At 39.8% G+C, this 15,861-nt stretch overlaps 1 protein-coding gene across 2 annotated transcripts in view; it reads right to left on the minus strand.

Annotated features, from left to right (window-relative positions):
- The window catches only part of SHQ1 (SHQ1, H/ACA ribonucleoprotein assembly factor), a 107,748-nt gene extending 98,248 nt beyond the window's left edge, over window positions 1-9,500 (minus strand). The window contains exons 1-4 of one of the 2 annotated variants that reach the window (XM_003132324.6): window positions 9,221-9,500; window positions 4,466-4,530; window positions 2,146-2,268; window positions 725-885 (exon numbers count right to left, since the gene is read on the minus strand). In XM_003132324.6, the coding sequence (XP_003132372.3) occupies window positions 725-885; window positions 2,146-2,268; window positions 4,466-4,530; window positions 9,221-9,363 (492 nt within the window). In that variant the 5' untranslated portion in view covers window positions 9,364-9,500. Of the gene's footprint in view, window positions 1-724; window positions 886-2,145; window positions 2,269-4,465; window positions 4,531-6,335; window positions 7,179-9,220 lie in introns of those variants that run through there. The other variant, XM_021069218.1, reaches the window with a different exon arrangement.

Genomic DNA, 15,861 nt, shown 5'->3' on the forward strand with positions numbered 1-15,861 from the left:
GGGTTGCTACTGTGGTACAGGTTCAGTCCTTGACCTGGGAACTCCAAAATCCCACAGGCTCAGCCAAATAAATAAATAAAATGAGAGGCATCATGCCAAAAGTATAAGATTTTCACTTTTTAGAAGAATGAAACATAAAGATTTTTAGGAAGTATGAGAGAGGTGTTCTGTTTTATATTTTGAAAACTTCATGTGTAGAATAACAAATGAAGTAGAGAAAAAAGAAAGTACCAATACATTTTCCACCTGTAAGGAGAGTGCAACTGGGCAGCACAGTCAGTGTAATGGAAGCAAGGGCAAGTCTGTGTAGCCACTACATATAAGGAGTTCTCCTTTGTGCTCCAAACATGTCCCCATGCACATAAAAAGTCTCCAGGAGGAGTTCTTGTCATGGCTCACTGGTTAATGAATCCGACTAGGAACCATGAAGTTGCAGGTTCGATCCCTGGCCTTGCTCAGTGGGTTAAGGATCCGGTGTTGCCATGAGCTGTAGTGTAGGTTGCAGACATGGCTCGGATCCTGCATTGCTGTGGGTCTGGCGTAGGCCGGTGGCTACAGCTCCGATTCGACCCCTAGCCTGGGAACCTCCATATACCGCAAGAGCAGCCCTAGAAAAGGCAAAAAGACAAAAAAAAAAAAATCTCCAGGAATGAGCAGAACAGAAATCAAAACATGCAAATGGTAAAACCCTTGGTGTATACCCAGAACTTTTAGAAAAACATACCTGTAACCGCTGAAACACCCCTGATCGTAAGTTTCCAAATCCATAGCGGCACTCTGGATTCAGAGCACTTTCGGGTACCTCTTCATAGGGGGACTGTTCAATTTCCCAATCAAACTCTTCATCGTCATCTTCTACTCCTTCCTCAGAAACCTCAGAAACACCTAAACATGCGAAACACTAACACTGGATTTCCTAAGTACGACCCAGGGAAGAAGTATAGGAAAAAAATGCCTGCCCATGTACCCTAACAGACAAGTATAAGAACATGCGTAGGTGAAAGTAGGAGGGGGGAGGGAAGGATAAATTAGGAGTTCAGAATTAAAATATACATGCCACTGTATATAAAAGAGACAACCAACGAAGGCCTACTGTATAGCACCGGGAGCTATACTCAATATCTTGTAATAATCTATAATGGAAGAGAATGTAAAAAGGAATATAAATATATTTATATATATATATAAAACTGAATCCCTCTACTGTATACCTGAAACTAACACAACATTGTAAATTAACTATATTTCAATAAAAATGTTTTAAAAAAGAATATTCATACTTTCACTGTTCTTTTTTTTAATTGAAATATAGTTAATGTATAATATTGTGTTCATTTTGGGTATACTACACAATGACGACATTTGCGGACATTACAAAATGATCACCACAGTAATTCTAATAACCACCTGTCCCCAAAGTTATTACATTACTACTGACCATATTCTTTACGCTGTATATTATAATCCTCGTAGCTTGCTTATTATATTGCTGGATGTTTGTTTGTCTTAATCCCATTCACCTATTTCACCTACCCCTTGCCTCACTATTCTTATTATCCAAAAAAAAAAAAAGGAATTAACCCAAAGTTCCATCAATAGTAGGATGTATAAATAATAAATGCAATGAAGCAAACAGACCTCAGCCATCTATGGATAAATCTCACAAAAATGTTATAAAAGAAGCCAGATAACAAAGAACACCTACAAAACGAATTTTATATACAATACCACAGGCAAAACTGGGAGTAGGGATTACCCTGCAGAGTAAGGAAGGGAAAAATAACCAAGAGGGGACAGAGGGGAAGACTCCAGGGTATGGGAAATGTTCCATTTCTTGACCTAGATGGTGTTCCCTGTATGTTTACAATGAATTATAGGCTTCTGATTTTAGCTCAAAAGGCTAATACTTTGCCAAACAGAGATTATATTTCAAATGACTGACCTACTGGTTCAATAGAGTTGTTTATGTCTTTAAATTATTGGTCACCAAATGAGCTATTTTCACACAGCATCATATGACCTCCTTAGCCTGTCACTGGAAGATTTTCTCCAATTTTCTATTTGCTATATCCCTTTTCCCCTACAAACATATAGCCTTCCAAACCTTCATTTACCTTTATTTCCTCCCAAATGCAACACACATACCTATTTCTTCAACAAGTAGTTTTGCAGTCCTCGACTTTCTTGGTGCCAGCAGAGCAGTTAACATATTCAGCCCTTCAAAATGCTGGCCAGGAGTTTCTTTAGGCAATCGAATGGTAAAAATTCCTTAAAGATAAATTGTTTTATGCTTAAAACATAGATTAAAAAATTCAAAGACTTCACAAATATATATAAAAAATACACATCTTAGTATACTATAATTCTATTTCACAGAGCTCCAAAATTATGCTCTTATTATGTAGTGATGAAAAATCAAGATAGAAAAAGGCTCAAACAAGGTTTTTCAGAACTGCTGATTCAGCTGTCATCTCCTGGAGAAATTTATCTATTAAAGCCCACAGAATGCTTAAATCTTACTCCAAATCACTTTAAACTATTGAGAATATTAAAAGGTCATGTCAAAAACTCAATGATCTGAGAAGGCAATAGCTTAGGTTTGGCCAGTAGCTATTCATAAGATTTATTTCTGGACTAGGGGGTGGAAATCAGAATATCTAATCCAATAAAGAATAGCAGCAGTTACAAGCGTATACAAAATCTTAAATAAGGCAATGACGGCTTGATAAAGTTCTGTGATATCTCAAGAGATATAGTCCTAAAGTGTGTCTAACACAGACTTAATTCCATCCATGTTCTTTTCTTTCCTTGATTCTGTTTATCAGCCTCATCTAGGCTCCCCTATGAACAGATTACATTATTCACTACTCTTACATTTTAAAACACTGTATTTCTTTTAGTGTACCTGGCCGTATTCTAACATATCTAATATGACTAAACCCAAAGAGTTCCACATATTCCTTCCAAGCCCCATGTGCTTTCAAAATTTAATAACTTTGCTTCAGTATGCAACTTATCTGCAATTAAAAGCCGATTTACTACCTAGAAAGGCAGTTTTCTTATACTTCACTGTGTTATGGGTTAGAACTTTGTCATTAAACTCTTTCATTCCAACTTTCCTCCCTTACCCTATGTCACTGAGGTCAATAAATATTCACTGAATAAATCACATCACAGTACACAAGGTATTATTATTCCAGATACAGTGACAAAGGAAAATCCAGTGGCTTCTAGAGTAGGAGAATAAATGGTTTCAAGAAGAGCTGAAATAAAGGGCTTATCAACTAAGAGAAAAATTCAATTAGTTTTGTTTTTTTTTTTGTTTTGTTTTGTTTGTCTTTTTGCTATTTCTTGGGCCGCTCCAGAGGCATATGGATTTCCCAGGCTAGGGGTCCAAACGGACCTGTAGCCACCGGCCCACGCCAGAGCCACAGCAACGCGGGATCCGAGCCATGTCTGCGACCTTCACCACAGCTCACGGCAATGCCGGATCCTTAACCCACTGAGCAAGGCCAGGGATCGAACCCGCAACCTCACGGTTCCTAGTGGGATTTGTTAACACTGCGCCATGACGGGAACTCCTAGTTTTTAAATGCCCCTATGGACAGTTTCTCTCTCGCCAACATGTAATTAAATTTTAAGAATGAAAACTGGAGTTCCCGGCGTGGCGCAGTGGTTAACGAATCGACTAGGAACCATGAGGTTGTGGGTTCAGTCCCTGCCCTTGCTTAGTGGGTTAACGATCTGGCGTTGCCGTGAGCTGTGGTGTAGGTTGCAGACGCGGCTCGGATCCCGAGTTGCTGTGGCTCTGGCGTGGGCCGGTGGCTACAGCTCCTATTCGACCCCTAGCTGGGAACCTCCATATGCCGCAGGAGCGGCCCAAGAAATAGCAAAAAGACAAATAAATAAATAAATAAATAAACTTAAAAAAAAAAAAAAAGAATGAAAACTGTACCAGAAAGAAGGAAATAGATGTATATATAATGAATCACTTTGCTGTACATCTGGAACTAACACAACATTGTCAATCAATTAGGCTTCAATTAAAAAAGTAAATTTAAAAAAATTTTCAAAAGAAAAAAAGACAAAACTCAACTCACAACTTACAAAAATCATCCACATCTTTTCTAATCTGTCAACTGCCACAATCCAACTTCAACTTTTAAACACTTACTACATGTAGGGAAAAACAGGAAATAAAACTTCTAGAAAACAGAGCCAGGGTACTTAACTAATTTAACTTTAAAGAATATTGTAAAGTACTACAAAGGATTGAGAAAATTATTAACTGTTAAGAAGACCTTGAATAACAGGCACTGACAATTAAGAAACAATAAACAGTTACAGAAACAGATCGCAGTTGCCATACACCTAAAGGTCCCCAGAGTACCTTGAGATTATTACCAAGTTACTCCAACATGAAGAATCCAAAGAAAAAAACTAACAAAAATTTCAAAGTCAATACCTTTATCTGCATCATAGGATCCCTGCTCTCTTCCATTTTCTACAATTCTTCCAGGAAGGGTTAATCTGCAGATTTAATAAAAGGTCTCATGAAGTCCTTAAATTACAAGGCCTCGTAAGGGACCATATGGTGAAAGTATGCATCTACCATTGAAATCTATCAACCATTTTCAAAGGATATTCCTCAGCATTTAAATGTCACAAACTAAATAATTTAGATTTCTTTCCTAGCCAAGAAAAAAGAAATCAGAGATGACTCATCGTTTGGTTTGAGTAGGTGCTAGTCACTGATAAAATACTTGAAAAGAAAAGCCACAATAATTATTAGTTATCACTACTGCTATAACACTTTCCCCTTTCTAATGAGAGTTATTTATATACCTGGTGCCTGAAAGAGCAGGGGGCTCACTAAAAGTGTACTAATTGGCTTCCCCCCTCAAAAAAAAAGAACCACCAAAAAATAGGAAAGTATAAGAACCAACAAAAACAAGCATTCATACTGGGCAAATTACTGCTTAAAAGGGGGGGAGAGGCAGAAAACTAAAGTATTTTTTTCAAATCTCATTATTACTACATAGGGATTTCCCCCTCTTTCCTACTAAAGGAAATGAACTGATTTCTCTACTTGTAGTTTTGCCCTGAGTCAGTCAGTCTTCCCCAAAGGACCCAAAGGAACTTTTCTAAAACACAAATTTGATGGTCACTTTTATATTAAAAAAACTTCTATGGCTGTTTGATACTGACTAGATAATTTAAACTCACCAGTACTATACATCAGGGCAGCTCCAGTCTATTCCAAATTTAAAATACGAACCTCTTTTCCTCCCATACCCCTCTCCTCCTTGCTTCCTATTCTATCATCATCATCATCAGACTTGGCAGACCCCAAAAGGTCCAGGGCTTTACAATCTACTTACCTTTGAGCCCAATATTTCCTGGAGCTATAACACATTTTCTGAGCAAAAATCCCTCCTAGGACTTCCTATTGTGGCTCAGCAGAAACAAACCCAACTAGTATCCATGAGGATGCAGGTCTGCTCCCTAGCCTCGATCAGTGGGTTAAGGATCCAGGGCTGCCGTGAGCTGTGGTGTAGGTGGCAGAAGTGTTGCTGTGGCTGTGGTGTAGCCCCGCAGCCAAAGCTACAATTCAACCCCCAGCCTGGGAACTTCCATATGCCTCAGGTGCAGCCCTAAAAAGACAAAAAACAAACGAACAAACAAACAAACCTTCTAAACCCAACATAAGGATACAGTTATTAATAAGTCATCTTGTTATAATGGGTAGAAACATTAACTTCACTATCAGAATCTGAATTGAGTCCCAGTTCTGCCATTTATCACCTCTGTCACTTGCTTTGTGCAAGTTAATTCAGTTCAAGGCTCATATTCCTCATCTATAAAAATGGAAAAATAACAGAATTTATCCATGGGTTACTGTGAGAAAGAGGATAATGCAAAAAGCTTAGTGGCTGGTACAATAGGCAAGCATTCAGAAAATATAAGCCATTATTATCAACTCTCTTCTCCTAAACTTTGTGTAAGTACAGAGTTAATTTTTTTTCTTTTCTTTGTGTGTGGCACAGGATCCGAGCCACACCTGCAACCTTCGCCACAGCTCATGGCAACACTGGATCCTTAACACACTGACCGAGGCCAAGGATCAAACCTGCATCCTCACGGACACTATGTTGGGTTTTTAACCCACTGAGACACAACAGGAACTCCAGAGTTAAGTTCTTAATGCATGATGGTAAAATTATATGTGTTCACAGATCCACCTTCCCTGTTAATTCCTCAAGGAAAGGGGTGAGGTTTTACTCATCTTTGGTATACTGTAGCAAAACTATATTTTCAAAGACAGCCCGTCTCACCTCACTCCTCGCAACAATGCAATCAATGTTTCCTCTCCTAAAAACTGAGTGGGCTTCTGGAAATGTTTTAACCTAAACAATAAAGCAAAAGTGACACTGTAATTTCTGAGGTTAGATTATAAAAGGTGATACAGATTCTACCTTGCTCCCTATTTGCTCTTAAAACCTTCAGCTATTATGGTAGAAGTCCAACTCCCTGAAGGAATCACAAACTAGACCATGAAATAGACCATGTAGGGAGGTTCTGAGACTACACAGAGATTCCCTCCTCACCTACCCCATCTGTCCCAGCTGCTTTGGCCCTTCCTGTCTCAAGTCCAGCTGCCATGTGATTACAACTAAATTAAAGACGTCAGCCAGAAGAGCCAAGCCAAAGTCTTACCAAATTCCTAAGGCATTAAAACCAGGAGAGAGAGTAAATGATTGCTATTTTACACCATTAGGTTTGACTGATTATCTGGCAACAGAAAACTGCAACAGTAGGCCCTCTTAATAAATAATAATACTTACCATTTATTAAATACATACTTAATTACTAGGCTCAGTAATAAGGATTATGCATGCATTATCTCAATCCTCATATCAACTTTTTAAGATCACTAATACTAGCCCCATTTTACAGATCAGGAAACTGAAACTGAATAACTTCTCAAAAGTCACATAACTTTAAGTGTACTGAGACCTATACGTGCCCAACTCCCAAGCCTCTGTTACCCAAGGAATGAATCAGTCTGCACAAAGAATACTCTTTAGGAGTGTGGCTCAGCGGGTTAAGAACCCGACATAGTGTCCATAAGGATGCAGGTCTGATCCCCAGCCTCACACAGTGGGTTAAGAATCCTGCGTTGCTGCAAGCTGCAGTGTAGGTCACACATGCAACTCATATCTGATGTTGCTGTGGCTATAGGGTAGGCCTGCAGCTGCAACTCCGATTTATCCCTTGTCCGGGGAACTTCCATATGCCTCAGGTGAGGCCATAAAAAGAGAAAAGGAAAAAAAAGAAATACTCTTAAAACTGCTTTACATAGAGCCTACTATTTTGTCTTCATCAAAATTCCCAAGTTAAGCAAGTGGCTTTTATTCTGAAATTTTTATTTTATTGTATTTATTTTACAATCTTACCCCATTTAAGATCTTTTTTCTGAGCCTCTGATTAAGCATTTGTAATATGGGCAAGTAACAGAACATACTTTGTAGGCTTATCTTAAAATCAAGTGACACAGTTCACATAAAGACCTAATTTGCAGCTAAAATTCAATAAATGTTGGAGTTCCTGTCGTGGCTCAGTGGTTAACGAATCCACTAGGAACCATGAGGTTTCAGGTTCGATCCCTGGCCTCGCTCAGTGGATTAAGGATCTGGCATTGCCGTGAGCTGTGGCGTAGATTGCATTGCAGACACGGCTCGGATCTCGAGTTGCTGTGGTTGTGGTGTAGGCCAGTGGCTACAGCTCGGATTGGACCCCTAGCCTGGGAACCTCCATATGCCGCAGGAGCAGCCCAAGAAATGGCAAAAAGACAAAATATAAAATAAAATAAAATAAATAAAATAATAAAATAAAATAAATGTTTGCTAACAACATCATCATCATTCTCCCATTCTTCATGTTTTGACTAAAACAGCAAATCTTCAGAAGGGCTTTCCGTAGCCACTTCATATAAATTTAGGCTCCATTTTATTCTTTATCAGTGCTTTTTATTTTCCTTCAGAGAAATCACAACATTTATAGTTATATGTTAACTTGTTCACTTATTGTTTTTCACTTCCCATTAGAATGTAAAATACATAAGACATCACTATATTCCCAATACTGAAAACAGCCTGGAATAAACCAAGAGCTCAATAAATCAGGCAAGGAATGAATAGCATTCATTCCTTGAAGAAACAGCGAAGTGCAATATGCTCAAGGAGATGGATTAAGTTAAGGCCTAATGGATATCCGAGCAAAACTGCTTCAGGCCCAGTGAAGGAACCAGCTTGACTCAAGAGGAATGTTTGTATGGGGAAAAACTACTTGGGCAGGCAAGTACGCTGGAACTACACTTGATAAGAAAGACGAGATTTGAGGGAAATGAGAGAGCAAGATATTGACAATGTTGAGGAAGAATAACCTGGCAGTGTCCTCTGTAAAATGGGTCTAATGTGATAATACCTATTTCCAAAGATGAGAGTCCAGGAAAAATGAGATAATGTACATAAGCACTTAAAGGCACTGCTTGCCCACCACACAGAAGGGGAGTAATAAGTGTTAGCTGTTATCACTGCTGTTACTATTCTGCAAGGGGAAAAATGCAAACAGAGAATTAATTGATGAAGGCCCCTACTGAGGTTGGGGGCCAACAAGCACAATGAAGGGGCAAAATCAAAACGAGAAGGAGCAGACAACGAGGAGGTGGAGCATGAGGCTATTTAGGTCGGGGGTCCAAAGAAGGCGAAAATTTCAGGGAGTAGGGAGCGGCCAGCCAAGAAGGGCCGAGAAAACCGACAAGGACAGGTCAGCTGGGAAGTCAGTGCGCGCCGTCCCAGGGCAAGTAGGACTAACGCAGAGAGAAAATAAAACAGCAAAAGGGACAAGCACTAGGGAGACAGGACAGAAACTGTAAAGTTGATATGGTCCCAAACCTCATGTTATAAAGTGGCTCCGAAATCTCTTCTACGCGGGAATGTAAGAAGATTTAAGAAGAAAATGAGCTTCTGCAGCATTCAGAGCGCAGAGTTCGTTTTCTCAGCACCTGCTGCGGAGACCCCGGTAAAAGGCAGTTATAATGCCGAGAAGTGCTCCCCTTGTTCTTTTAGCCTCCCTCGATAAGCAGTTATCTAACGAGTGAATAAATGAATGAATTCCTGAAACATGCTTTCCCCAGCGCCAGACACCCGGAACTCGCCTGAGAAAGTACGGCTTCGCGTAGAACTTGAAGTCGAGCCCCTCGAAGTAGACGTCAAACTCCGAGACCCGGGCGTAGGGCACGCGGATGGCGATAGTCAGGAAGTCGGGGTCCTGGCTGAGGTCGAACGCCGGGGTCAGCATCACTGCGCCGGACTCGGTTGCCCAGGTCGGTCACTGTCGCAGCAGCCGCGATCCCGCCACTCCAAGTCTCCAAAAAGTCCCCACGCGCCGTTACCCGCTCGGTGAGGCAAGGCGCTTCCGGCTCAAGGCGGAAGTGCTCGTGCGTGGGAGAGGAAGTCCCGCCTCACGCCGATCTCCATAGAGACGGGACGCTGTTAGTGGGGAGGCAGAGTAGGGAAACGGTGAATGGGGCTTAGAAATTGAACCCAGGGCATAGCTTAGAGGAACCCCGGCAAGAGTTCGTCTTAGATGCAACAAGCCTCTGTGAAGGTTCTTAGAGATAATTTTAACAACATTGGCATTGCAGGCAGTGAGTAACTCGTTTGTATCCCTTCTCGCCCACCCTAAGCTGTAACAACCTTGGGAAAGTTACAAAACTTCTCTGTTTCAGATATCTATCTTTTCTATAAAATGAAGGTAGAATTTAGCCTCATAGAGATGATGTGAGGGTAACATGAAATTATTCATGTAAACCTCTAACGACGTACTTGGCAAGTTGTCAGTGCATGGTGTATTGGAGCAGTTACTCAGTAGCCACAGAAGCGTCGTTACTGTGGTTTTTCCCTAGTTCTCACCTGCTTTGTCAACAGTTTCTCTTTCTCTCTCACTCTCCATCTTTCTCTGACGATTTCTCTCTCCTCCCTCTCCTCCCCCGCATCTCTCCTGTTTTGTTTTGTTTTTTTCCTGCCACTTTCTCTCCTCTAATTCCTTATTGAAATAGTTTTCTTGTTTAGAGAACGTCCATCCCACTCAGCTCGTTTAATTAGAGCACGAACGCCAAAGAACACGACTCAAAGAGGTTAAGCAATGTCTTACAGTCATGCATTTTACAATTACCAAAATCCAGAACGTCTGACTCAAACCCTGTTAGTGCCTGCACTGACGAATTGCAATGCCTCGGTACTTTCCTTCCTTTCCTCACATTTAACCTTACACTTATTCGAGGCCCTTTTCTTTTTACCTTCTCTTCCTTTTTCTGTCTTTTGTTTTTTGTTTTTTGTTTTGCCTTTTCTAGGGCCGCTTCCCGCGGCATATGGAGGTTCCCAGGCTAGGGGTGTAATCGGAGCTGTAGCCGCTGGCCTTCGCCACAGCCACAGCACCGCGGGATCGGAGCCGCGTCTGCGACCTACACCACAGCTCACCGCAACGCCAGATCCTTAACCGACTGAGCGAGGCCAGGGATCGAACCCGCAACCTCAGAGTTCCTCGTAGGATTCGTTTAACCACTGCGCCACTAAGGGAACGCCAATCTTCTCTTCTTTGTATTTCCCCTTCTTAGTCTATGCTGTTCATACTTTCCCAATGCCTCTCTCATACCCTCCCTCTTCCCCAGCATATTCCCTTGGCCTTCCTTCTCTCTCATTTTATTTCCTGTTGTTCTACCAGTAACTAGAATAGTCCAGGAAATGTTTTGATTTCCTTATCTTAAATATTAGTGGAAGATGCATCAAAGTCATCTCCGGGGACAGTGGACCAGGTAACCTCAAAAGCCTTGTCAACCTCCAGTGTATGAGTCTTGAAAATTAGGCATCAGACAAGCATATTAAGAAGAGTAAATAAAATTTTAAAATTCAAAATGAAAAAAATCCCTCTGTTTAAACCTGGTGTTTTGAGAAAGGCAAAATAAAAGGTTGTGTGTAAAACAATTTAAAGAGTGCTCTTTACATATTCATCCATTCCTTGGGAGTAGACAGATTAACTGAATTGATGAATAGTCACTATGTCACAGCACCACACCATATCCTTTACAATGATCTCACTATCAGACAGCTCAATGAACTGGGCATTATGTATCTCATGGTTTGCCCAGGATTTCAAGGCTAGTGAATGGTGCAATGGGATTTAAAATCCAGATGAGTCTGATCTAAAATACTACAGATCTGTCTCCCTCTAATATTACTAGCTATGCCCCTTGTTTCACATTGTGAGCACAAGCCTCCTTGCTTTAGACCATACTGAGCCTTACAAATAATAGGCACTCAATATTAAAAATGAATTGATACAAATTTGGAATTAGTAAAGCCTTCAAAAAGTCCCTTGAGAAGGCCTTTGGCTGGATTGTTCCAAATTAGTGTCTCTAAAATGAATCTTTTTATCTACCATGGGACCTCATTCCTGCAGATTCACTAGCATTAATATTTTTAAATTATTAATGCCAAAGAATTGAGACTGAAGCTATGCATGAAGAAACACTATTTGAAAGCACGTTGCAAAGTAGAGCTATGCACTTCCTGGTTATTTCACTCTTTGCTTGGCAACACAAACACACACACACAGGCTTGGAGCACAGATAAACAGACTGTATAGTACAATGCTGCTACTGCTATTTATTTATTTATAGGAAATAGGTATTGCATTTGCTGTATCACAAAATACTGATAGATGCAACTATATAACATAGATTTATTGTTATTTTATTTGCAAGCTATAGTTCACTTTATTTTTGATTTCTAATTGGTGGTAAATTACACAAGTCAAAAGTTCATTCTCTTTTTTAAAAAATAAAATATTATAAAGTTCCCTTGACTGCTGTCCAACTCCTTTCTCCTACTTCCCCAAAGTTAATCCCACTAGCCACTCTTGCAGAACTTTTTATATATCTATATAATTTGTGGGTACCCCTCTTACTTTATATATGCATGAGTACATTCTCAGCCTATAGATGTTAATCTGCAACATTATTTTATTATTTCTCTTGGGTACTTTCTTAGGCATATCAGCATTGACTCGGAGATCTAGTCATGTTCCTCTTCTAGATGTAGACATTGCTTGAAAATAAAGACATTATTCCAACATTTCATGTTAACTCTGTTTAGAGGGAAGACAAACAAGAATAAAAATTTTCATCATTTTTGAGCATTCATCCCATTTTCTTAAGGATTATTTCCAGGTTGTCTTAAAAATTAATTATTTAATGAAAATAGTTTTTTTTCTGTGGCCACTGTATTGAGTATAAGTTTATAACCTGCCATCTCCAATAATATTAAACTAGCCACTTTTTTGGTCTAACAAACTTGATTGTGATCCACAAGGCTCAAAATTGAATGCTAACTTTAAAAAATGTTGTCTATAAACAATTCCAATTTCAACCATATTATGAAGTTCTACTGTCAGACATCTTTTCATGATGCAGTGCCCCTTGCTTCCAGAAGGTGGCAGACATACAGGCAAGAATGTTGTCAAAGTTTTGGCCTATGTTGGAAAGAGCTTTCCTGGATAAGCTGTTTTAACTCTAGTTCATCTTCTGAGCCATTTGAGGGAGATGGTGGCATCTTACACAGACCTTGAAAACAACAGCTTACCAACTGTTATTATTTTGGTATGCATCTTTTCAGTCTCAGTCTTTTCATAAAATTCATTAAAAAGTGTCTTTCTATACATAAAAAGTATAGGAAGCATTGTATAGCATTATATATAATAATCATAGCATTATACTACTTCAATTTGATTTCTCTTTTTGTCAAGTATATTATACCATAATTGTACCCTTCTTATTTATCAGTGTTAGTGTGGTTAACTCTGAAGAAGTGAAAAAGGAAATGATTCATTTTGAGAGAGGAGAAAAAAATGAAACCAATAGTAGATCATAAACAGAGATCAGAAAACTAGAATAAAAGTACAAAACCTAGAATACGAACTAGATTACACATTTTGAATTCTGGAAAAAAAAAGATATCCTTTCACATACAATGGAACTAGATGTCCTTAAGTTTTGCAATTATAAGTTATAAACTGATTCTAAGAGGGCTTGGATGAATTCATGGACAACCTACAGACAAATACTAGATTTTAAGAGAGGTTTAAGGGATGGTCCCAACAGGATACAGACAGATACAGTCTGACACTGGTGGTGCCTCCTATGTTTTTGAAACCCCTTTATAGTAAAGCACTACTCTTTTTGATCCTTGCATCAATTCTTCAACCCATTCAAATTATAGTTATTAAAAGAGCACAGCTTTAGCAATATAAATACAACACAGTATTTCGGGTAAGATTTAGTCCAATTCCAATTGTATACAAGCTCAGTAATGTTCTGAAGAAAATTTAAAAGAGCTAGAGCTGATTTCAGGGAGTTGTTTTTTTTTTTTTTTTTTTTTTGACATTTTTGTGCAGTGTGTAGCTAAGGGCTTAGCAACATATATTTCAGGATGCTAGTCCCATCCCATTAGATGAAATGCAGACCACAAGGAAATGCTAACCAAATAGCATTTTGAACTTCCTTCATTGTTTAATGTCATATATCTAAAAGACATCTACGGAAGGTACTGTTTTGATGCCCTGCCCAGATGCTCTTTACAGAACCAGGGAGACCATCTGTCAATGGCAGCAAATGTTGTGGGTGACCTCTTCTCCAAAGCCTTGCCCTAGCCCAGGATTTCTTCATTTCAGGTATTGGTGCTGGATAATTCTTTGTTGTGGGGGCTGTCCTGTGCGTCCTAAGATGTTTAGCAGCATCCATGGCCTCTTACTTCTTAATGCTGGGACCAGCCCTGCTGTTGTGACAACCATAAATCTCTCCAGACTTTGCCAATATCTCCCAGGGGACAGATCTGCCCACAGTTGAGAATGACTGCTCTAGATTGATGAGAGGCTCCAGGAAGTAATTACCACCACCACCCTCCCAGACCCATAGCCTTGAGGACTGGTGTGGGATACAGAAGACTGCCTTAAAGGGCAAATGACACACTGGTATGGCTTATGCTCCAGAGTTCCTTAAGGGATCAGGCCAAAGGTAGATTTTCCCTGAACCCAGCTCAGATTTTCCTTGCTCAGCAGTTTCCTATTCCTTCTCCTTCACTTCCTCCCTTATAGGTTTCTCCTGCATAACACCCCCTATAACAAGTCACATGCATTCAAATCCTTGTCTCAGGCTCTACTTCTAGGGAATAGGTCTAGGGCACCTGACCTATGTGCACATCTGGAAGAACCCCTTAACATTCCTTACAGTCCTGCAGAACTGCTGGAGAAAAGTATCTGTAGTATCTATGGAGAATACACAACACAGGTTTTTATATTAGGGTTCTTATAATCCAGTTATCCTTTTCCTTAATTCAGAGTGAAGCCTTCTCAGTTCTTCATGTAGAAATAGTTTAAATGTACCTCTTTTGGCATCAAGGTTGTGGTGAGATAGTAAATTGTTGCAACCATCTTAAAAAATTGTTTTGCAGTATCTACTAATGCTAAACATATGTATGCCCTAGTACCATACGATTCCTTTCCTTGATGCATAACAGAAATGAGTGGTAATTGTCCGTTAAGAGACATGTATAAAAATATTCATAGAGGCATTATTCATAACAGCCATAATAGGAGGCAATTCAACTGACCATCAAGAGTGGAATAAACAGGGAGTTCCCACAGTCTTGCAGCAGGTTAAGGATCTGGTGTTGTCTCTGTGGCAGTGTGGATTTGATCCCTGGCCCGGTGGAGTGGGTTAAGGATCCAGCATTGCCTCAGCTGTTGCATAGGTCAAAGCTGTGGCTAGGATTCTACCTCTGACTCGGGAACTTCCATGTGCTGCAGGTACAGCCATTAAAAAAAAAAAAAAAAAAAGTAGAATAGACAATTTGTAGTGTATTCACTCGGCATTGCTAAATACTAGTAAGGTAGCGGACTACAGCTACACGCAGCATGTATGAATCACATAGGCATTTGTAAAGTCAAAAAGACCAGATTCAAAAGGGTTCATACTGGATATTTCCTTACATAAAGTTCAAAGCAAGCAAAACTTATCTACAGTCATAGATGTGAGAATAGTGATTACCTTTGTGGGTATGTTTATTGACTTGGAGGATGCATGAGAAAGCCCGCTGGGTGCTGAAAATTTAGTTTTAATCTTGGTTTGGATGGGAAGTACATGGATATAAACATACATAAAATTCATAGAGCCACATATTTAAGATTGAGCACTTTAACGTATATAATTAATCAATATAAAAATTATGTGGATAGCTAGAAAACAGTCAGAAGAATTGAACCACCCCTGGAGCCTGATGACTCAGCCATGTCCCTCACATGGCATTGCCCTTGCCTGCAGAGAAGTAAGTTGTCCAGTTACCCTGCTCCAGAAGGCTAATGCAGGATATGAAGGCGCAGCTTCCTGTCTCAGATGGGGCAACCCTAAGAGCCCTCTTGGCTCCTGAGCTCTCTGCAGAATTGGTAAAGGCCTTGGTTGTAATGGCCCTGTGGGCCTCTGTCCAGTGCCACTTTCTCTTCTTACGGGTTTACCTCCCAAGAGCAATGCCCCCCCCAAAAAAAACCCATGTGCATTCTATTATTCTTCTGAGAATTTGTTTCCAGGAACCCCAATCTAAGATGCTGTCCATGCTACAGGTCTACTTCTCCAAATAGAATGGAATGCCCACCTTGTTTTCAGTATCAAAATCCCCAAAACTAACTCTACAGCCTCTTTTTTTTTTTTTTTTTTTTTTTTTTTTTTTGCTTTTTAGGACCACTTTC

This window comes from Sus scrofa, chromosome 13 (assembly GCF_000003025.6).
Source record: "Sus scrofa isolate TJ Tabasco breed Duroc chromosome 13, Sscrofa11.1, whole genome shotgun sequence".
NCBI classification, from domain to species: domain Eukaryota; kingdom Metazoa; phylum Chordata; class Mammalia; order Artiodactyla; family Suidae; genus Sus; species Sus scrofa.